Genomic DNA, 24,820 nt, shown 5'->3' on the forward strand with positions numbered 1-24,820 from the left:
AGTGTGGGGGTAAGTAGTGACTTATCACTCAAGAATAGCAATGTGTTCTTAAAGAGCGTAAATTAAGGGGCCACACAAATTAAACATGTATTACCATCACAGGGGCTTAATTCAATTCAAAATATGCTAACTCCAAAACACAATTTCCTTACAGCAAAATCAACTACTTTGGGGAAGATGAAAATGCTCTAAAATTGATTGTGGTGATGATCACATAACTCTGAGTATTCTAAAAACCACTGAGCTATACATTTTAATTGGGTGAACTATGTGGTATGTGAATTATATCTCAATAAAGCTGCCATTTAAAAAAAATTGAACACTTTGTAATCTATTCATAGCAGATTTTATAACTGCTCTAATTCCACATTAGGCTTCGCAGGCTTTACTAGACTTCGAAATAAGCAGGAAAACACAGAAAAAGTATATTTTATTGGTATTTAGACCTAGCATAGTTCAAATCAAATAAAATGGAACAAAGCAATTTATTTAATTGAATATAACATATAAACTTTTTTAAGTTTCTGTTTTATCATATGATTGTGTTCATGCAAGTACAATCATCGAACTGTCCTTCTAAGCATTTATCATAGCACCACCTTTTATTTGCAGTACTTGATATAAATTTCATTGTCAAACATCTGGCTTTAGCAATGTAAACATTTGCTACAAGTAAACTTTAAAAGGTAAAAGTGAATGATACTAATGAATAAATCAAAATAAAACTGAGCATCACATGATATCATTCAACAAAATATTATATAATACTGTTTCAATGAGAACAACTTAATACATTTCACAAAATGGAAGCAAAAATAAGAAGTAATATGTAAACTCCCAAAATAGTGTTAAAATACTGTAGGATATAATGTAAAATTTACCTCAGAAAAACAAGGGGAAACAACATAACCATGCAGTAAAAATCAATTTTGGTTTAGTAGTGACAACAGTTATTTTACTGCAGACTTCCTAAAATGCATTATGACAAAATGGTTTATTTTCAATAACCCTTCTTAAAAAAATTATCGCATTTAATCATGTAAGTTGGGTACTTTATGGGAATTCCACATTTTTTGTCAGTTATGGAACTGTTACCCCAGAAACTTTTCATCTTTTCATCTCTAAACTATTGTTCCAAATGACCAAAAACATTAAATTATCTTCATGAAAATTACCTTATATAAAGTCAAATAATTCCTAAACAAATCATCATAAAAATAAATCTGCCTTAACAGAATAAGTACAGAAAAAGTATATGCATAAGTGCTTGAAAATCACAGATATATTTCAATAAACAGGCAAAATGTTCGCATTTATCATTACTGTTGATGATTTTTTTACTTTCTGGTAAAACCAAGAAACAAGTTTTCAAAAAATCAGCAAGGACATTCAGTGCCACTTTGGATTTTTCTGCAATACACAAACGAGTTCTATCTCTGTAGTACAAGGCCAACTCTATTTTTACTCTTTAACATAATTAAGTTACAAAGATCTCAGATTTCTAAACCCAGTCATAATACTGTGGCAAGCAAAATAAATTTGTTCTTATTGCTCTTATATTCCAGCTTAATCTACAAATGTGAACATTTTTCCACATGTTGTCTTAAACCATAGAGTCTAAGAGATACCTCTGTTGGTTTCCACAGATAAAATGAAAAAGGAAAAAAAGGAAATTGAAATATTATTTCATCCTCTTAAGTGTCCTTAATATGTTTAGCACTTCAAGCAGCACTTGACACAGCAAGTTTCTTCAAGTGATCCATAAACACTTGTAAACTAACATCATCTGTAAGAATAGGTGCTCCAGACTCCTAGAGGAAAAGAAAGATACTTGCTATGATTAAAACGTCCCTTAAAATGTCTAAGCAAATGTTTGCAACAGACAAGGAATCCTTGTAAGCAGACTAATGCCTATGCTCCTGTTGTAAAAATAATCTGACTGGCCTTTGCCCCTGGTTCCTCTGAAAAAGTCTCTCCATCCTTGGAATGTCCTAATAGTGTCTTGTTTTTCCTGAGCCCCTCCGATCACACCGGAGTTCAGGCTTTAAGATGAGATGAATCAGGATGGGGCCAGTCACCAGAAAAATCAACATGTGATCAAAGGGCTGGGGATTTAAGACAGCCTGACCTTGAGGGAGGGAAAGTGAGGTCAAGGGAATGAAAAGAAGAGGAAGGGAACCGGAGATTCAATCAATCAGGCTTGGTAGTAAAGGAACAAATTCTGGATACCAATGCTCAGTGGAGCTTCCTATCTAACAGATTTATCAATATGCTAGGAGGATAACACATTCTCATTCCATGGGGAAAAAACACAGAAGCTCTGTATCTGGAGCCCTCCTAGATCTCATTCTGTGCGATCTCTTTGCTGTCTTTATTTGCAATCTGTGTAATAAAACTGTGATCATAAATACAGTGCTTCTGTGAGTTGTTCTAGGGAGTTGTCAAACCTGAGATGGGGAGAGGGGTGGGGAGCACTAATAACCCCCAAACACACACACACACACACACACACACACACAATTTGTAGCTAGTTGGTCAGAAGTGCAGGGATACCACTTGTAGCTGGCATCTGAAGTTGGGGACAGATTCGCTGTGTACCATGTCCATTAACCTGTGGAGCCTGCACTGCCCCAAGGGGTCACCACCAGATTTGCACTGCAGAATCGGAATAGCTATGTAACCAATTTAATCTTTATAGTAGTAAAGTGTTCATTTGTCTTGAACATATTGGAGCTTTATCACTACTAAGGAGTAAATACATGCCTTGGTGAGATTACTGCTGCCTGACTACTAAGTAAAATTGAAATTGCACATATTTTGGGGTGCCTGTGTGGCTCAGTCAATTGAGCATTTGACTCTTGAATTCTCTTGAACTCTCTGAGTGGTCTCCACTCAGGTCATGGTCTCTGAGTCTCGGCATTAATCCCCGTGTCCGGCTCTGTGCTCAGTGAGGAATCTGTTTAAGAAATTCTTTCTCCCTCTCCCCCACCCCATTGTTTCTCCTCCTGTTCATATGCTCTCTCTCAAATAAATAAAATCTTTAAAAAAAAATAAAAACAAAGAAATTGCACATATTTTAACAGACATACCAGCTGGAAGGAAGTATATTTACAGTATTTTTTAAATAAATTATGCTGGGCACCTGGGTGGCTCAGTTGGTTAAGTGACTGCCTTCCGCTCAGGACATGATCCTGGAGTCCTGCATCGAGTTCCACATCAGTCTCCCTGCTCAGTAGGAAGTTTGCTTCTCTCTCTCTGGCCCTCCCCCTTCTCGTGCTTTCTCTCTCTCTCAAATAAATAAATAAAATCTTTAAAAAAATAAAATAAGGGAGAAGGGGGGTGGGGTTATGGACATTGGGGAGGGTATGTGCTTTGGTAAGTGCTGTGAAGTGTGTAAACCTGGCGATTCACAGACCTGTACCCCTGGGGATAAAAATATATGTTTATAAAAAATAAAAAATTTTTAAAAATAATTTAAAAAATAATAATAAATAAAATAAATTGTGCTTATCATTTTCATTCAAGTCATTTTAATTGATCTCTGTAGGTTCTAAGTAATTAACAAGAGTTAAGGAAAATTCCTAACTTCTATTTTAATAAAAACTGTGTTGGTAGGATGACTTTGGTAATCCAAACCACTAATAGTGAAATCTACTGTAGCAAGAAAAACGTTTTCTGAAAGATATTCTATGTGAATTTTTAAATTTTTCACCTGATACTCAAGTTCTCATTTATAAGTAAATATAAAAAATCTAAAACAAGTAATTTTCAGAGATCAGCAACTAAATAACAAATAAGAGACTGGGATTTATATCTTTCAAAAATTCTAGTCTGGTATTGCCACAGACATGCCATAACCTCTCCTGAATAAAGGAAAATCAATTTTATTAAGTTTTTTCAAATTCAAAAAACTTGAAAAACTGGACAATGAAGGGAGACAATAGCACTGGGAATAAGAGTTTGGAGTTTGGAGACAGACTGCATCGGCTCAATTCTTTACTCAGCCACTTACTGCCTGTATGACTTTGAGGAAGAGAAGTTACATAACCTCCGTGTGTCTGAGTTTCCTCATTTGTAAAATAAGAATAACAAAAGGACCTATTTCATATGGATGTTATAATGATTAAATGAGTTCAACTGTGTAAAGAAACAGCACAATACCTGACATACACAGCAGGAATAAACATGTGTGAGCTATTATTACCTCTTCGAGAAATACATTATTTTATAACACTGAAATATTTTTCCTTATTATACATTCACAGTTAACACAGAGAAGCAAAGGCCTCAAAAATATGACCTCGACTAATAATAACCTGGTAGCTCTTCCTTTTTTTTCTTTTTGTAACTATTCCTGATTTTCTTTCAATTTACACGTTTTCCACCTCAATTCACCCAATATCAGATCTATTTCAACCAGTCAAGACAAAATACACATCAATTTTCTAATTTATATACTGTAGAGATCTTACTTGAAATTACAAATACTAATGCTCGACTCAACTTATCAAAAATTTACAGCTGATCTTAATTTTTCAACTGCACCTTTTTTCTTCTTAAAATATATCCATGATTAGGCAGTAAGATCCAAGCTTTCTATCACTAGGTGTATGAAGCGCGGCAGCAGTGGGGAAGCAGTGTTGCAGTGGTGCCCTCTTCAGGCCATCTATGGAAAAAACTTACCACTGGAACTTAACCACCAACTTAACTTACCACCAACTTACTTGATTTCTGACAAAAAGAAAACTCAAGTGCAAGATTGTGTAATTTTTAGTAAAATGCTTGGCTACCAAGTTAACTCCCTAAATTGCAATCATCTATTTAGCTTAATGATTAAAAATTCATATTCTCCAGTCAGATGGCCTATAGTCAAGTCCAGACTCTGCGCGGTTTATGTGATCTTCAATAAGTTATTGACGCTATTTAAGCCTAATTTCCTCTTCTGAAAAATAGAGTTAATAGTTACCACCCCATGAGAGTGTTTTAATGATTAAACAGAAGTGCATAAGAAGCTCAGCATGGGAACTAAAACAGTACGGATTCAGTTTATCAGTTATTATTATTATCTATAAAAATACTAACACTGGGGCGCCTAAGTGGCTCAGTTGTTAAGCATCTGCCTTCGGCTCAGGTCATGATCCCCGACTCCTGGGATCCAGCCCCACATCAGACTCCTTGCTCAGTGGGGAGTCTGCTTCTCCCTCTCCTACTCCCCCTGCTTGTGTTCCTTCTCTCACTGTCTCTCTCTGTCAAATCAATCAATAAATAAATATTAACATAATTTCTCTTACAAAAAGCATAGGCCAATAAAGACCTTAGGGCTCTCATTTATGCCTCTAAATGCCTCTACTTACAGGTCATAATAATAAAACCTCAAAGTTTAAAATAGGTTTTCTTTCCTATTTTAAAATATCTTTGGGGCACCCAGGTGGCTCAGTCAGTTAGGCAACCAACTCTTAATTTCACTTCAGGTCATGATCTCAGGGGGTTACGGGACTGAATCCTATATCGGGCTCCACACTCATCGGGGAGCATGTTTGAGATCCTCTCCCCTTCTCTCTAAAATAAACAAATAAATCTTTAAAAATAAAGTATCTTGGGGCATCTGGGTGGCTCAGTTGTTAAGCGTCTGCCTTCGGCTCAGGTCAAGATCCCAGAGTCCTGGGATCGAACCCCACATCCAGCTCTCTGCTTGGCGGGAAGTCTGCTTCTCCCTCTCCCACTCTCCCTACTTGTGTTCCCTCTCTATGTCTCTCTCTGTCAAATAAATAAATAAATCTTTTTAAAAAATTATTAAAAATAAAATATCTTAAGACTTATTTTCCCCACTGATAACAAGGAAAACTATACCTAATATTTACTGAGTCTTACTGCACATATTATTAAACTCTGTAATAGACAAAGAAGAAAAGGCAAAGATAAGTAACTTCTAGTTTTCAACATCCAGCCCAGAATGATGCCTCTCTATGTTTACCAGCTCAACAAATTCTTTACAAACATACCAACTACATCTCCATGTTATAATTTTTTTTTAATAGGCCCCAAACCCAATATGGGGCTTGAACTCACAACCCGAGATCAAGAGTCACAAGCTTTACTGACTGAGCCAACCAGGCACCCCCATGTTATAATTTAAACCCAGAGAAGCAAGAACAAAGTTTTATTTCCATGAACTAAACCATGCTTTTTAATAATGTACAAATTCAGCCACAAAGATATATTTTATTTGGTCTGCATTAATGTGAGCTCACAACACTTTGTTAAAATAAATTATGTAAATGACAACAATCAGCTAGAGAGGAGGAACAGCTATCCCTTCTAGAAAAGAATTTCTGTATTTTTCCTACAAACCCTAGTCCACCCAAGCCCCCTGACCCCCAAGTATTGCCTCTTCACACTGAGAGTATGAGATTTTCTAAAAAGAATTTCACCCATTTGTTACTCCCCTGGCCTCTAAGGGCATTTGATAAGGAACCCCTGATAAATACTATTTTAAAGCAACCTTTAACTTCTCCTTCTTCATTATGATTAATCACCATTTCCATGAACTTTAGTAATTGGTCCTACTTTCCTATCTTCTTGCAATTTTCTTTTCTTAAGTAAGTTTCTCTTAAATTGTGAGATCCAGAACTAAATCCAATGCTCAGATGACTCAATCATAACGGAAAGGCTGATTCATGGTCCATTCTGTATTCCAAACTTCCACGTCATACTAGTATACTTGACTTTTCATTTCATAGCAAGTGGAATGGCGAGGTTGATATGATAATGCGTATATGCATTACACAGGCATAATTTTTTTCTCTCACATGCTGTACCCCTTCCACACTTCCCAAGAATAAGCTCCTTTCCTTGCTATAAAAACCTTACCTTTCAGGAGTTTTAGATCATGGATTCAATTTTTTTATCTATATCATAAAGGCTCCTTAACTCTTAAATACCTCCACAAAGTTTCCATACTCTAATCTCTGTTCTCCTGCCCAAATCTACTATACTCAATACATGCTATGTTAAGGCACTGTGGAAAGTCAAAAATTAAAATGACACAGCCATCACTCCTAAGTGACATCAGAAATGGATGGGAAAAAAAGGAATGAAGGGGCAGGCACATTATACCAAATGAGTCATGTAATCATCGAAAAAGTTTCATGGATGGTGCCTGGGTGGCTCAGTCAATTAAACGTCTGCCTTTGGCTCATGTCATGATCCCAGGCTCCTGGAACTGAGCTCCACATCAGGAGCTCACCAGGGAGCAGGGTGTCTGCTTCTCCCTCTACCCCTCCCCACTGCTTGTGCTCTCTCTCTCTCGAATAAATATCTTTAAAAAAAAGAAAAAAGAAAAAGAAAAAGTTTCGTGGAGTCAACGAACTTTGAACTCAGCCTTAAAGGATGGCTACCATGTGGTGATACAGACGAGTCACAAAGATGGTAACATGCTTACTGTATTCAAAGTAGAATAAGAAATTCTAAAATTGTAGCTGAAAGTGAGAAAACTTCTTTGGATTATGCAATAAAGGACCCTCAAAAGCAGTATAAAGAGTCTGTAAGTAATTCCAAAGGGAATTATTAAAGATTAAAGATTCCTTTTTTTTTTTAAAGATTTTATTTATTTGGGGCGCCTGGGTGGCTCAGTGGTTTAAGCCTCTGCCTTCAGCTCAGGTCATGATCTCAGGGTCCTGGGATCGAGCCCCACATCGGGCTCTCTGCTCAGTGGGGAGCCTGCTTCCCCCTCTCTCTCTGCCTGCCTCTCTGCCTACTTGTGATCTCTATCAAATAAATAAATAAAAATCTTTAAAAAAAAAAAGATTTTATTTATTTGACACAGAGAGAGAGAGATCATAAGTAGGCAATTACCCAATATGAGCGTTCCGTCCCCAACATCTTTCTCTGTCATTACCCTTCCTACCATTTGGTTCTGCAGAAGGAAATGTCCTGCCTCCGTACCAATGCTTCACATTACTTGTGATCACACTGTCTGCTTTTGAAGATCTTAAACATCTATAAGCTGTTCTTTGGTCAGCACCTTACACTTGGACTACAAGTAAGTTCTGTGCCCTTATCCTAATAAGAATCATCTTTCTATCCTACCACCCGAACAAACTAAATTGCAACCTCCTTACAACCTCCACTCCTTTACCCCCACTAATTCCTTATGATCTGCCTTGTACTCAACTACTACTTAAAACTGCTTACCAGGACCACAAATGACCACCTAGTCTTCAAACCCAACCACCTTTTTGGGACGCCTGGGCTCAGTTGCTTAAGCAGCTGCCTTCGGCTCAGGTCATGATCCCAGTGTCCTGGGATCGAGTCCCACATCAGGCTCCCTGCTCCACAGGGAGCCTGCTTCTTCCTCTGACTCTGCCTGCCACTGTCTGCCTGTGCTCGCTCTCACTCTCGCTCTCTTACAAATAAATAAATAAAATCTTTAAAAAAAACAAACCCATCCACCTTTTTAAGTCTTCACCCTCCTTTAAGGTCTGCAGCATCTCAGAATTTGTTAACCCCTTTTCTTCTTTCTTTATATAAAGCCCTCCCTCACCTATTATGACATGGTATGGTATTCTTTTTCTTTTAAGATTTTATTTATCTATTTGACACAGAGAAACACAGCAAAGAGATGGAACACAAGGAGGGGAGTGTTAGAGGGAAAAGCAGGCTTCCCGCTGAGCAGGAAGCCCTATGTGGGGCTCGATCCCAGGACCCTGGGTCATGACCCAAGCTGAAGACAGACGCTTAACAACTGAGCCACCCGGGCACCCCAAGGTATGGTATTATTTTCATTTTCCTTCCACCTCTCTATTTATAAAATACTCCAATCACTCGTAATTCCTCGAGGTTTATCTCATCCTTCTTTTGCCTCTCTACTCCCTCTTGAATAAGTATCCGCTGTGATGACGTTAAGTGTCACTTGTCCATGATCAATTTTCACATCCTTGCCCTGATCACCAAACCCAAATTTCTAATAGCATCCTCAATTTGGCCATCTAAATATTATCTCAAATTCAGTGTACCTGAAATCAAACATTTCTCTCTGCTTTCCCAATCCCTGGCACATGTTCTCCTAGTTACCCAGGCTCAAAATCCTTGTTCTCCCTCAACTATTTATTTTTTGAAAATTCAAACTTGTAGAAAAGTTGAGAAAAAAGTACAATGAACGCCCACATACCCTATACCTAAACTCAATGATTAACATTTTGCCACATTTGCTTTATGTTTCTATATATGCTTCCTTTTCTTTCTTTTGTTGAATAATTTCCATAAGTTGAAGACATCATGATATTTTACTCCCTTTAGGATAGATCTCCAAGGTCATGAACAATCACCTATATAACTACAACAATAGTATCACAATCAAGAAACGTGATAGTATTATACTAGTAATTGGTATACAGTCCATATTCAAATTTCACAAGTTATCCCAATTATGTTCTTTATAGCTGTTTTTCTCTAATCCAGAGTCCAATCAGAATTCAGATTTGGGGGGCGCCTGGGTGGCTCAGTGGGTTAAGCCTCTGCCTTCGGCTCAGATCATGATCGCAGGGTCCTGGGATCGAGCCCCGCATCAGGCTCTGAGCAGAGAGCCTGCTTCCCCCCTCTCTGCCTGACTGCCTATTTGTGATCCCTATGTCCAATAAATAAATAAAATCTAAAAAAAGAGAGAGAGAGAGAGAATTCAGATTTTGCATTTAGCTGTCTTGCTCTAGAGTAATTTTTACTTTCCTGCAACTTCTAACCAAATCTCACCGGTTCCACTCCTAAAATATCACCAAAATGTATTCCTTTTCACCATCCTGCCTTCATTCCCCCTCATCTGGATAACTTCAAAATATAGTTTCAATCTACAGACTGCTCTCAATTAACCCTAACATTCACCTATATTATCTAAGACTCAAATTTGACCCTGTCCAAAAACCTTCAGTAACATTTTATTATTTACTAAAGACTCAGCTCCTCAGCATGTAAGATCCTCCACAATTTAGCCACATGATACGTTTCCAGTTTATTGTTCTATTCATCCTGTGTGCTCTGTACCTCATACAGTCTACACTGCCCTCTACCTGGAATTCCTCGCACAATTTTTACTACTTGAAATGGTAACCATTTTAAAAGGAAATGTTCCCTTTTCTGATCACACACAGTCTCCTGCTGCCACCATGTGCTCTCTTCAAAGCCCTCTTCCTCTGCTAAACCCTGTAATATTTTTCTAAATATCTTTCTAAAAGGAACATATCTCATACTGACTTATATTTTAATTACTTAAAGATATGTATATTATCTCTAATACTAGATTACCAGCTCCTTAAAAGCAGAGATGATCAAAGTGATGAATCACTAAATTCTACTTCTGAAAGCAATATTACACTATGTTAACTAACTAGAATTTAAACTAAAAAGTTGAAACATTAAAAAGAAAAAAAAAAGCAAGGATGATCACTATGGACTGGAAAGTACCAATAGAGTCCTGTATATTGGATACTTGATAAATGCTGATATATTGTACCAAGAGGTAGGACTTGTAACAAATCAAAATATATTAAGAGAGATTTCCAGGCCTCCACCTCTCTTGTTCAATTACAATCCCTGACCTCTTCCAATTTATTATATGTGGCCTTTTATAGTTCATGTCCTAGCATTAAGCTTAAATCGTCACTCCCTATATTATACACTATATTGCTTTTTATCTCAAGGGCGTAGTCCTAAACTAGGAATATGAAGGAATTCTACCTATTTGATATGATCACTTTTTACTTTCTCTGATGCCACCAAATGCTAATTCTATTTTCTACTTATTTTTTCATTACTCTGCCAAAAGAAATCATTAGCAAATACATAGGGGAAAATACAGCTCTCATTAAAATAACAAACTATAAATACACAAGAAATAATTTCCAATATCCACTATTTACACTTACCTGTCCCCAGGCATACATATTATTATGAGTCTGTGAAGGGTTGACTTTTGAAAGCAGGAAACGGGCCTTAAAAGCAAAGATGAAATAACGTTATCCATCAAAAATAGATTTAATCAATATGAGCTGAACAAACACATTATGTGATCTAAAATCAACTTTATTCAATATGTTTTGGTAAAATTAATTTTATTAAAAGGCAACTTTCAAAAAAATAAACTAAATTTTGGAAATATGTGGGCCACTACATGTTACAAATAAATAAATGTAGTCTCTTCTCTCCAAATCATACATTCATAACAATAAATAATAAACTGTTGAATCCAAAACTGAGCAGGTAAAATTTATGTGTACAACAAGATTAGTGTGGAATGTACTAAACACATGGTCTGAAACATCATCAGAGATTTGAAAAAGCAAAAAGTACCTTATACATTCTTTTACTTTAAACAATGACTCTCAAACTTTCTTAGACTGTAGGCTATTTATTCCATAAGACAACTTACCCAACATTTTAACCATCTCTCCACTAAGACTTATAATCATGAAAACCAGAATAAAAGAGGAAAAGAGCACCACACATGATGAGACATCAAGAAGAGAACTAGGCATAAATTATTATTTCACACTGGATAAACACAGGCAGTCATATCTTCTGAAATTTAGTATCACACAAAATCTTTTTCTACTCTATAAGTAGTTTAACACCAGAGCACTGGCTCTGAAGTGAGAACACTTAGGTTCAAATACTAGCTTCTCCATTTACTGTGTTTCCTTGGTCACAAGTAACCTAAGTCTCGGTGTTATTATCTGTAAAATGGAGATAACAATAGCACTGTTACGAGGATCAAATGAGACAAGGTGTATAAAGTACTAACAGCTTTGCAAATTCTCAATACATGGTATCTCTTATTAGAAATATAATAAAGCTCTAAAAATAACTACCATTTCTGAATAATAGCTACTAATATTTACCACCTATTTTATAATACTGTGCTAAGCACTAGGGAAACAATAAACAAAGCAAGGTCCCTGCCTTTGGCAAGTGAAACAAACTTACAATAACCTATAATTAATTTATTATAGTTCTAATAAAATTACAAGGAAGAAATAAAAATTATTTTAAGAGTATATGTTAAGGGATTAAAAAAAAAAAAAGAGTAGATGTGAAGGGATAGCCAAACTGTGGAAAGAACCTAGATGTCCATCAAGAGATGGATGGAGGAAGAAGATGTGATATATATATATATATATATATATATATATATATATAATGGAATACTATGCAACCATCAAAAAACCCGAAATCTTACCATTTACAATGATGTGGATGGAACTAGAGGGTATTATGCTAAGCAAAATAAGTCAATCAGAAAAGGACAATTAGCATATGATCTCTCTGATATGAGGAATTTTGAGGGGTTTGGCAAGGAAAATATCAAACAAGATGGGATCAGGAAGGAGACAAACCATAAGAGACTCTATCTTAACAAAACAAACTGAGGGTTGCTGGGGAAAGAGGAGTAGAGAGAGAGTGGTTGGGTTATGGACATTGGGGAGGGTATGTGCTATGGTGAGTGCTGTGAAACATGTAAGCCTGATAATTCACAGACCTGTACCCCTGGGGCAAATAATACATTATATGTTAATTTAAAAATTAAAAATAAATAAATGAATAAATAAATAGATAAATAAAACCGTATATGTTAAGGGGTCTTAAGCCTAGCCTTCTGAAAGGTCCTGAAGGGCTGTGTGTATATGTACGTGTACCTTATTAAATCCTCCTAACTCTAAAAACCACAAAGCCTTCTTCTGTAATATACTTTCCCATTATATGATATTTTCTAGAGCACTGAAATAAAAGAATGAGGAAAACAGAAAATGTTACCGTGAAGTTCATATTCATAGACTTCTTCACTAAATAAACAGAATTAATGGAATTATACTGAAAAGATACACTACATTTTCTTCCAAGTTGTTGTTCTTGCTCAACTAAAGCAGACGTGCCACCATAACATCATCCTGGCTCCGTTATTAAATGTGGGCTGGTGGCAGAAGGTGGTAGAAATTTCTAGCTTTAGGCAGCTGGCCAATAATCACTGCTTTGCTCTCAATGCTAAAACAAAAAAAAACCTTTTACCCATCTTCTTCCCCTTTCCTGGCCTTATGAAGCAGTCTTTTCAAATTAAAGTCAAGAAAGCAAGTAGGAACAACTCATTACAATACTAACAACAAAACAACTATACTCACCTGGCTACCTCCATGTTCAGTGTCAATGTATCTCGGCATCGGAAATCTGGAGTGAAGAATCTCCTGTGCATCATCCACCGGGGCTTGTAGAAGATGGCGGAAATTTTCATATTCTGGCATGTCCTGGTATCCTGACTTGCGCCACTGTGCAATGGTCTAATTTTAAAGCAATTAAAGGAATTATTAATTTCTTGCCGACCCAAAACCTTTAAGAGGTTTTTCCAAAGGAATCGATCCTCAGAAAATAAGAAAATTATAATCATTGTTTCATTTATCAGTTATCAAATCAAGAACACTAATTTTGGTATCCTTGGGTAAATAGATAGAAAATTAGAATATTTCTTCTCCTTTAAAAGTAAAAAGAAATAATAAACCAGAAAAAATTTTAAACATTATTAGCTAAAACCTATTTATTTAAGTTTATGATGAACAAGGGGGACTTCTGTTAACAGAAGATTTCCCAGAGACTTCAAAATTAACCACCTACTATTATGAACTCTCTATCAATGGCTTTACAGTCTGGCAAGATAGATAAACAGAAAAAATTTAGTGATGATAGCAATAACATTATAAAGACAACAGACCTGTAGAAGAGCATCTCAATCAATTCTTTTATTAAGGCAAATGGCTCCAAAAATCATGTAATTAAATCATCCAAAAATTTAAATTTGTCTTTGTTTCTAACTTAACTGCATCAGTCAATATATACTCTATATGGCTTTATATTCCTGTATTTAACAGAGGAACAGTGATGTGCATTTCAGATTTCTCCTTTAAGCACATTAACAAGCTATTTAAAAAAAAAAAAAAAAAAAAAAAAGCAGGGGCGCCTGGGTGGCTCAGTTGATTAAAGCCTCTGCCTTCGGCTCAGGTTGTGGTCCCAGGGTCCTGGGATCGAGCCCCACATCGGGCTCTCTGCTCAGCGGCAAGCCTGCTTCCCCCTCTCACTCTGCCTGCCTCTCTGCTTACTTGTGCTCTCTGACGAATAAATAAATAAAATCTTTTAAAAAAATTAAAAAGGGCAGCAAAATACCTCCCTCTGTCATATAATTGGCATTACCCTTAAAAATTAAAGTACAGGGGCACCTGGGTGGCTCAGTGGGTTAAAGCCTCTGCCTTCAGTTCAGGTCATGATCTTAGGGTCCTGGGATTAAGCCCCACATCAGGCTCTCTGCTCAGCAGGGAGCCTGCTTCTCCTCCTCTCTGCTTCTCTGCCTACTTGCGATCTCTCTCTCTCTGTCAAATAAATAAATAAAATCTTAAAATAAACAACAACAACAAAAAAATATATATATATATTAGTACTGGTACCAATTAAAAATAATAATCAATAAATCTTTTTAAAGGCCTAGATCATATTACTTAAAAGGATATTTTGAGTATACCTCCACAATTACAGTACAACTCTAAAATCATTTATAATTAAAATAAGAGGAAAAACAAATCTGTACAAGTTACTGGAATTCTAGGCTGTAAATTTGGGTGTGGGTCTGTGAAAAAAGAATCTTTGTATCTTTCAAGGCATCCAGAATACAATGCTTTCTTATACAGAGAAAACATTTTAATTACTGGCTGAACAAATAATGCAGGAATGAAAGGAGTTCTGCTAAATACTTGGACTAAAGCTTAACGGCTACTCAGATATTCTGCTCTTTTCAGTCATGTACCATTTCAATTAAGTAAAGGTACAAATTTTACTTCTAATTCACTTACGATTTATTTTTTTTTAAAGATTGTATTTGACAGGGATCACAAGCAGGCAGAGAGAAAGAGAGAGGAGAAAGCAAGCTCCCCGCTGAGCAGAGAGCCTGATGCAGGGCTCAATCCCAGGACCCTGGGATCATGGCCTGAGGCTCTAACCCACTGAGCCACCCAGGTGCCCCTCACTTATGCTTTAAATGAGTTTTCAGATCATGTGGAATAAATTTTTTAAATACTTTAAGTGCATTAAATGGAATATTTTTAAATGATTACATCAAATAATGAAAGGGAGACCCTCCCTATTGACCAAGGCTTTGCCCTTCTCAATGTCTCGGGTAAAAACCAGAAGTATGGCATGCCTATGTATACATCAATGCTTTTAATTTCACAGCACTATGCTTTGTGTAAAATCCATTTATCGAATCGTACATGGACAAATGGACAAAACAAGCACAGGTAGGTCAACTACAAATGAAGTCTAAAAACCTGTGGCAGGAAGAACCATATTTTATACCTATTATATAAAAATGGAAATAAAAGTTTATTAGAGAAGAAACAGTAGTCATACAGTAAAGAAGAGAAAGCTTCCATGAATAAAAAGACTCTATTGCACCTATGTGCATAGCTTTCAGTGTCATGGAATCTTACCTCACCATGATAAATCAAAATCTGGAAGAACGTGTCCATGAGAAGAATGCGATCTGCAAGAATGCTGCTGCTATCAAGAAGAACCGGCTAACAGAAGAAAACAGAGAACAGGAAGATGGAAAAATAAATTAAAGTTACAAAACAGATATTTTGAGAATATCTTTAACATTTTAAATTTATATCTTATAACTCGAAAACATCTTGCTATCATGAATTCTTTTTTTAAGTTAAATTTTTTAAATTTTTTATTAACATATAATGTATCATTAGCCCCAGGGGTACAGGTCTTGTGAATTGCCAGGTTTACGCACTTCACAGCACTCACCATAGGCTATCATGAATTCTTGCAGTACATTTAATTTTCTAAAAAGTCACAAAAACAGAGACAACAATTAAAGAACAGAGTAGAGCCAAGAGGAAATCAGGAAATTTCCACTCCTAAGCCTGATAATGGCCCCACTGAGTAAGAGGGGAGAGGCTTGGGAAATAGCAAATTTAGAGATGGAAAAACAGTTCAGAGTAGGAAATGTAAAGGAGTGGCCAGAACTAATGACATAAATTTTTATATTACATGCATGAAGATGGTAATGAAAGCTATGTGATCATATCGCATCACAGTATATATCTACACCACAGAGAGGGAATACAGAGCAAATGCCAGAGATTGGGCCCCGGAGCATGCCAACACTTCAAAAGATCGGAAAAGGAGAAGTAGGCAAAAGGAAACTGAGAAGGAACAGGCAATGATTAGGAGGAAAACCACTAGGTATTGCATGTGTCAGAGAGGCTTTAAACAAAAGGTTTTCGAGGAGAGTCCTCGCTAGGTAAATAAATGCTGTCGAGACTTCAGACAAGACGTAGGACACTGGTGACCTGGTAAGAGTTGTTTCAGTGTAATGTTAAGGACAAGAGTCTGAATAATGTAGGTTGAAAAGAGAATGTGAGGTGAGATCATCATATAGACAACAGGTAACTTTCTGAGTTTAGCTGCAACTGAGACCAGAGAAATGGCAATTAGAGAAAATGTGGTCAAGAGTGGTTCTGTCTGTTGGGTTTGGGGTTTTTTTTAATTTCTTTTTTTAAAAATTAACATATAATGTACTATTAGCCCCAAGGGTACAGGTCTGTGAATTGTCAGGCTTACACACGTCATAGCACTCACCACAGCATATACCCTCCCCAGTGTCCATAACCCTAGTCACCCTATCTGTTGGTTTTTAACGTGAATGTGACTCAGGTTTCTTGCTAATGAGAATGATCCAGAGGAAGAGCAAGGGATGATGGAAGAAAGAGAATAACTCCAAAAGCAAACCCTTAAGTAAATGAAGCTAATGAGATTCATGGATTAAATGGGAAGGCTGGAATTTAACAGAAGCAGACAGTAGAGACTGTGCGATTCCAAATCTCTAAACACTAATGTACATTTTTCAAGTGTCTACAATTTACATGTATTACTCTGAAATAAGAAAAAAAAAATCTCTAAAACTTTCTTTCCTGATTCAAAGAACTATAAAACCTAATACATAGCTAGACCATCACACTAACAATACATATTTTCCAGGAAAGAAGACGTTATGACAAACTACTAAAAACAATTATAGTAACAAAATGCTTTATACAATATTTTTTAACAAAACAATAATAAAGGAATCATGAGAGATCATTAATCAGGAGATACTATAAATATTCTCTTTATGCTGACCATTCTTAAATATTTTTAAATACAGTCACTGCATACTTAAAAGTGGTAAAACAGACAATTTTAACTTAAAATAGAAAAACTGTTTATTTAACAATTGGTTAAAGTAAGTCGAACAGTTTGCTAAGAAATCTAAAACTATGACTTTATTATTACCTTTCTAAATATACATCTTTATAATCAACTGTATCTATGTTCAAAAAAAGCTACAGGAGAATGAAATGATATGTAAGCAAGAGATTTTCTTTGGACAGAACGTCCTAATTATTAGACACCATACTCTGGAATAAGCTACAGGTTCTAGAATCATCATTACCATCATATCATTAAAGACATAAGAATAATCATAAAACCTAGAGGATTTGATCAATGAAATTACCCAAATTTATCTTAAAAGTCTCTCCCACCTCACTTTTTATATTTGTAAAATAATTTCCTACTGCAACGTAACATATAGTAAGCACTCAAATATTTTTAAGTGAATATATGAATAACCTAACTTCTTGAACTAAATTCCTGTGTTTAGTAACTATATTCCAAAAAAAACTTAGTTGTTTTCACTTTTTAATCACACATATCACATTAATGAAACCAATTTTTGTTTTCTGTCTCTCTTACCTCTGGGGGTCCACTAAAAGAATATGCATACAGAATAGGCTGAATCATAATTAGAGACTGGGTCAAATCTTGACGCATAAAATGGTGACGATAATATGAACTCTCATCAGGACTATTGTTAAAAACTTGTAAGAAAGGAGATCTTCTTAAATGAAACATAAACTACAAGAAAAAAACATGTGAGATAGTTTTACTGATTTTACTGCAATAGGAGTTTACTATTAGAAAAGCATTTGATTAGAACTATTAAGACAAAACAAGTTACAATAAGGACATTCTAATTGTATTCTTAAGAATCTTATTCATGATCTTTATAAGTTACTTGAAAATATAACAATAAAAAATTAAAGGAAAAGAGATGACTCAAAAGGACATGACTAGGAACAAAAAACTCCTTGCTCAGATCTAAGTTATTCAGAGGCTGATAGTACATGGTGCTTTATCAGCATTGTTTTTATCCCCCATCTCTCTGGACACATCTCTGAACTTCTTTATTACTATTCCTTACCACCATCAAAAGACTCCAAGAGAATATAAAAATAGATTAACAGATTTTCTACTTTTTGAGAGCTCCCAAAAGCTGCACTGGAAAGGGCCTGCAATGATTTGGGGGAGGAGGGGAAAAAAAGGACTTAAATACACCCACTTGTTTCTTAACATTTAAGTTCTTCCTCATTCCTAAGAAACATTCTTTAGACTTGTCTCATTACTTCTTTCTCCTTTCACCTTCCTTCCACCCACTCCTCATATGAAAGAGATCAAAATGGGGAAGAGTCTGGCCTGAATAAAGGACAGCAAAATTGTGCTTTGATACAATCAAAGGCTCTCAGATATAATCAACAGAATCAGCTCTCCAAAGAACTCTTACTTGTCTTTCAGTTACTTCTCTCCACTTTCGTCTGCCCTTAGGGCTCATGTGCCAACATGATGCCATTGCTTGGGACTCATTCCACAGGTCTCTCCCAGTGCTACTTAGTGACACTTTCACTCCTTTTCTGTTCAGTGATCAGAATTCACTGAGAGGCTCTCTCAACCCTTACCACTTCAGCCATTTCTGTTTCAAAGCAATGTGTAATTGGTAAATCTGGGAGTAGATATTTCAGAAATAAAAACCTTTTCTAAATTTAGTTTATGTTACCTTTTAGAAGAGCATTAGGCTTTGAAGGCCCAAAGAAAAAAATTATTTCTGGGTCCTCTATGATTTCCAACAGAGGGGAAAAAATAAGAGGCCCAGATCTCTCAGGAGATCTATCAACTATCAAAAGCCTAAAAAGAAGGCTTGGAGTTGGGAGAGAAGAGAAAGAAAAGAAACAGTTCAGCATTCAATCAAATACTGAGGCTAATGCCCACATTCTCTTTCCTCTTAGTTTCTGCTACTAATATGGAAGGCCTGAGACAGGGTTTTGCCTGCCTTAAGACAAAGAGACTCTGCCCTTTCTTAGTTCTCCAAAACTGCAACCAGAGGTTTAGGGACATCTCCCTGTATAAACATGAAGTTTCTACACTACAGATCAATAAAAAATGAGAGTAGTTCTGAAAACAAAGTTGAAGCTTTGAGCAAGATATTCATGGGCTAAAATTTGAATTTCCACATCTCAATATAATCATCCTTCCAGGCTAAGCTAAAATGACACCTCTTCTATAAAGATGTATCACACCATTCACTTGGAAGGATTCCTTTAAGTTTCCTTTAAATTTTGTATATCTTTCATAGCATTTCTCCCTTTCTGTTCTGTGTTATACATATTTCAGATCTCACCCTTCAGACTGAAAGCATTTGGAAAGTAAGATCTGTGGCAGTCATCTTTATTCTCCTAAAGTTCTTTTCTTCAAGACCTCAGCTGAATAAATGTTCTCTGTTACTTATCATATAAACAACCTAGACTTTCAAAAAATATCTATCAAAATAAGACAGGTAGAGTCTACAACACAAGTGGAAAAAGTCCTGTAAGATAAATCAAATTCGCTTCATTTTTACTTACCTGGTATATCCCCATAAAATTGTTCTCAGGTAATGGTACCCCGCTGTAAGACTAACTGGTCAAGTTACTACCTTTTGGTACTATTGTAATTAGATAGATCCCTTACATCAGACAGAAAGCTAATCTACCTCACACCTAATTCTATTCCAGAGTAGAATTGCAGTATAAATTTCTTTCACCACAAATAAATGACTGTTTTGAAGGCCCTCACAAATATATTATATGCTTTTCAATGACTACACAAGCACAATATTAATTTTTTAGCTATCCCAAAACTTAAAACACTACCAAAAGAATAACCCAATACAACAGGTCCTACATTCTTATACAACAGAGAAAGTGAAACCCAGTGCTATACTGTCAACACTAAGAAAAGAACACGAACTTTTTATCTACTCACCTGTGGATAAAGGGAGAAAGTTTCTGAAAATCTGAAGGAACTTGGATCATCTTTGTGATACTCTCCAAATTTCTGACACTAAATAAAATAAAATAAAATGTGTTAGTAATATATTCCCTGGAATACAACAATTCTCTTACCTATAAATATTCTATTCTTTAAAAGTTATTACTCTTGGGGTACCTTGGTGGCTCAATTAGTTAAGCATCTGCCTTCGGCTAAGGTCATGATCCCAGGGTCCTGGGATTGAGCCCCTAACTCAGGGCTTCCTGCTCAGCAAGGAGTCCGTTTCTCCCTCTTCCTCTCCCTCTGCCAGCACTCTCTCTCTCTCAAATAAATAAATTAAAAATATTTTTTTTAAAAGAGCTATTACTCTTTAGAAGGCAGATACTTGATATGGGATAAAATTGGAATTTACTTACCAAGAGAAGGATTACACCAAAAGAAATACATTTGAATTTAAGCAGCAAACAAAACATTGCTCCAATGCAGTAACAACTCATCTTCAATGTTTGCATTTTTTTTTAACTAAGCATCTCTGATAGCAAATAAAGAGATCTTAGATAATGGCCAAAAGAGCTCAATATGTGCCCCTTAAGACTCTGCCTATGAAGGACAACAGCCTACTGACAGGAAGATACAACTATCAAAATACCATAGTGGTTATAACAAAAGCAAGTCAATGATATAAAATTGTACAATAGAAACAATGCCAAAAAAGAAAGAAGAGCTGAGGAAAAAAATCTGAGATGAACAGGTAAGCTGGTAAACAAAGAAAAAACACAAAGGCTGAAATTTAGAAGGAAATAAAGTAAAGGAAAGCACATACACTGGCAAGCAAGAAAGCCCTCCATGAGAATGTGACAAAAGGCAACTAAATAACTGAGATAATCCATGAGAAATTGCTTAGCACAATGACTAACACTGAGCACTCAACAAACATTAGCTTCCTCTTCTTGTTCCTGTGCAGTCTCTGATCTGAAAAAATGTTTAAAGTACTTATGTAATTGGTCTATATCCATGGCACTCACATATGATCAAGGGTACAAATAACAAGTAAAAACTAGCAAAGAGTTAGCTGCTATAGTTAGTGCAGCTGCTTTTGCTTCCTGGAATGTTCAACTATATGATTTGTGTAGTCCATCTGTGCTGTATAGGCATAATTGGTTTGATCACATTTTTGGCTTCCGAGGAAGTTCATTTCAGAACCACTGTTGTGCAAGAAAAGCTATAGTTGTAGAGCTAATCCTCCGAAAATAGATCTTGATATCTGGAAATAAGATTATTATTTCTTTAATGCCCCTAGTAACATTTCACTGACGAATTTACAGATTAAGAGAATGATCTCCACTGAACAATATGATAGCCACAGCTATATGCAGCAATTTAAATAAACTGAAATTAAAGTCCAGTTCCTCTCAATTGCACTAGCCATATATCAAGAGTTCAACAGTTCTATGTGCGTAGTAAACACTTCTGTAAGGGACAGTGCAGATTACACATTTTCACCATTGCAGAAAGCTCTCCTGATTTGCTGATCTGAGTATCAGATACTCTTGAAATCTAAAATGTCAAATACAATGAAATACACTGAAAAGACACTGTGAGCAAAACCAGTAGTCACACATTATTCAGAACTACTGATAGCATTACAATATATACATTTTAAACTGTGCCTGGAATTCTGTTAAAGTGTTAGGAAAATCTGATGTTATGGTTAATAAGGGTAACAAAAACATTGTTGACTTTTATGCTTGGATAACTAGGAATGTCCAAAAGGCTGACTTTTAGAGTGGGATGCATTTGATACTTATGTCCATTTTTGCTTGTAATATGAATATTTATTTTCATATCGCTAAATATAATCTATCATTTCATTTTTAAAGGCTGACTAGGATTCCACTATATTAAAGTATACACCATAACAATCTTATCCAATCATTATTAGCATTTATATTTATCCTGTTTTATCTCGAGAATAAATTCTTAGAGGTAGAATTTCTAGGTAAAAGGAAGTTTTGGGTTTTTTTTTAAAGATTTATTTATTTATTTGACAGATCACAAGTAGGCAGAGAGGCAGGCAGAGAGAAAGAGAGAGAGGAAAGGAAGCAGGCTCCCTGCTGAGCAGAGAGCCTGACGTGGGTCTCAATCCCAGGACCCTGGGATCAGGACCTGAGCTGAAAGCAGAGGCTTTAACCCACTGAGCCACCCAGGCTCCCCAATAATATAATTTTCTTGAGGAAAATAACAACACTTATAAGAAATCTAGTCCTGTCTTTAATTCAGTTAACTATTTACACACAAAGGCAGACATATAAAAGGGCCCTAATGGTCAGTGCCTAACCTCTATAAGAATTTGGTATGACAAATATGGTCATCTTTAAAAACAGCACAACAGGGGCGCCTGCATGGTTCCGTTGGTTGAGAGGCTGACTCTTGATTTGGCTCAGGTCATGATTTCAGGGTTGTGAGATCAAGCTCTGTGTCAGGCTCTGAGCTGGCTGTGGAACCTGCTTAAGAGTCTCTGTCTGCTCCCCCACCCCCACTCGCTCTCCCTAAAAACAGACACACACACACAAAAGAGCACAACTAAAGTGCCTGATCCCACTGGTATAACAAGAAAAAAACCTGGTCAAAGATGGGGGGAAAAAATCAAATATCAGGTTTAAGTTGTAAAAAGGATGTCATTCAATAGAAAAGGTCAGGAGTCAAAAAAGGCACAGCAACCATAAAAGGTAAGGAACAGATCCATGGAGGTGGGCACAAGAGGGATCCAAACAAGAGACTCTGCATGGAGGTGACAGATCAAATGTTGATACCAGTATCTTAAGTGATTATGCCCAAGGGGAGCAAGGACTTAGATTAAAAGGGTCAGAAGCAAATGTGCTACAGCATCAATCTGGCCATAATTTTCCCATTATCTACAAAACAGTTTTTAAAAAGATGTCTGGCTTTTTAAAGAGATTTATTTATTTTACAGAGAGAGCATGAGCAGGAGTGACAGAGGGAAAGTAAAAAGAATCTCAAGCCAATTTCGCACCAAGCACGGAGCACAATGTCAAACTCGATCTCATGATCCTGAGATTACGATCTGAGCCAGCCACCCAGGTGCCCCAAAAAAGATGTTTATTTTTAACAAAAATTAGTCTGAGTCATCAAGAAAAAAGAAAACATTATATTCACTATGCCAAGCTGAGGAAAGAAGTTAGTGTAATTTCACAGATTTTTTTCATTAGGAAAAAACTTACAGAAGTATAGTACCTAAAAGGTATTATTAACCCCTTCTCTATTTATGTTGTTATCACTCTTATAACTAAAATTTTAGCAATGTGGAATCAGTACAAAAAATGAATCTTAGAACAGCCTCTGTAACTAAGGTTCACTGGTCATCACTAGGAGCTTTACTTCAACTGTATGCTAATTTGATTCAATCAATTAAAAGAATGTAAAGATCATATTCTCACCACTTTTACCATAGATGAGGGCCCCTCAGTCACTAGGGGTTCCACAAGAAACTTTTTTTAAAAATTTTATTTATTTATTAGACAGAGAGAGAGTGTGAGAACAAGCAGTGGGAGCAGCGGGCAGAAGAATAAGCAGGCTCCCCCTGAAGCAAGGAGCCCAACACGGGGCTTGATCCCAGAATCCCGGGATCACCACCTGAGCCGAAGGCTTAACCAACTGAGCCACCCAGGTGCCCCAAAACTTTTTTTTTTAATTTGTTTTCTGAACTTTGCATACCATATGATGCCAGCCACAGTGATAAACAGTTTCCAAGATATCCTGTTAGCAATTTCTTTAAGCCACCTTTCAGTCCCATGTGTCAGTATGCAGTAGGACTATGTTCATTTGGAGAACTTCATTCTCAGTTTTTGACATATAAGGGAGGCCATCAGGAACTAGTGAAAGCTATTTTGCAGAGAAAGCAGAGCAATAGACTGGTAATGTCAGCCTCTCCTTCAAATTACCTCCACCAACTTCCTCTTACATACATTTGCCAACTGACTGATAGGAACAAAGAAGCTACACTGGTGTGGCAAAGATAAGAGTAAAATTTTCATCATCCCATGATTCATCTATTCTCTATCCTCAGAAGCCTTGTGCTCCTGTTTTAATGCTACAAAATTACAGAATGTGTACAAGTGAATTATATTGTAGGTTTTGTAATTTCATAGTTTTTGTAAGTATCTCATTTAGCTCTTTACAAAACCATTCTGTTTTATATATTAATAGCATTTATGTTTTACAAGCATGTCAAACAATACGGCAAATTTTGAAGTTCAGGTGTGAGATATAAGACAAAGATTCAACATAAGCCCACAGAGAATTCCTAAGAATTACAATCTTCGGAGTCATTTCACTACACCTAGGCAATAAGGGATACAGAAAAGGTTGATCTTTACAATGAAAGCTACTAATTAATGGGTTTTGTTTTTTTTAAGATTTTACTTATTATTTGACAGAGAGACAGAACATAAGCAGACGGAGTAGGAGAGGGAGAAGCAGGCATCCTGTTGAGCAGGGAGCACAATGCAGGTCTTGATCCCAGAGAGCCAAAGGCAGATGCTTAAAGAATGAGACACCCAGGCGCCCCATCACGGGGTTTTAT

At 36.2% G+C, this 24,820-nt stretch overlaps 1 protein-coding gene across 2 annotated transcripts in view; it reads right to left on the minus strand.

Annotated features, from left to right (window-relative positions):
• Positions 1-413: 413 nt before the first annotated feature.
• SEC23A (SEC23 homolog A, COPII coat complex component) overlaps positions 414-24,820 on the minus strand; it is a 59,850-nt gene continuing 35,443 nt past the window's right edge. For both annotated transcript variants that reach the window (XM_004773306.2, XM_004773305.2), the window contains exons 15-20: positions 20,212-20,289; positions 17,830-17,991; positions 15,513-15,599; positions 13,164-13,319; positions 10,917-10,982; positions 414-1,811 (exon numbers count right to left, since the gene is read on the minus strand). In XM_004773306.2, the coding sequence (XP_004773363.1) occupies positions 1,722-1,811; positions 10,917-10,982; positions 13,164-13,319; positions 15,513-15,599; positions 17,830-17,991; positions 20,212-20,289 (639 nt within the window). In that variant the 3' untranslated portion in view covers positions 414-1,721. The remainder of the gene's footprint in view (positions 1,812-10,916; positions 10,983-13,163; positions 13,320-15,512; positions 15,600-17,829; positions 17,992-20,211; positions 20,290-24,820) is intronic.

The sequence above is a fragment of the Mustela putorius genome, unplaced genomic scaffold (assembly GCF_011764305.1).
Source record: "Mustela putorius furo isolate JIRA1106 unplaced genomic scaffold, ASM1176430v1.1 tig00003898_pilon_pilon_pilon, whole genome shotgun sequence".
In the NCBI taxonomy this organism is placed as follows: domain Eukaryota; kingdom Metazoa; phylum Chordata; class Mammalia; order Carnivora; family Mustelidae; genus Mustela; species Mustela putorius.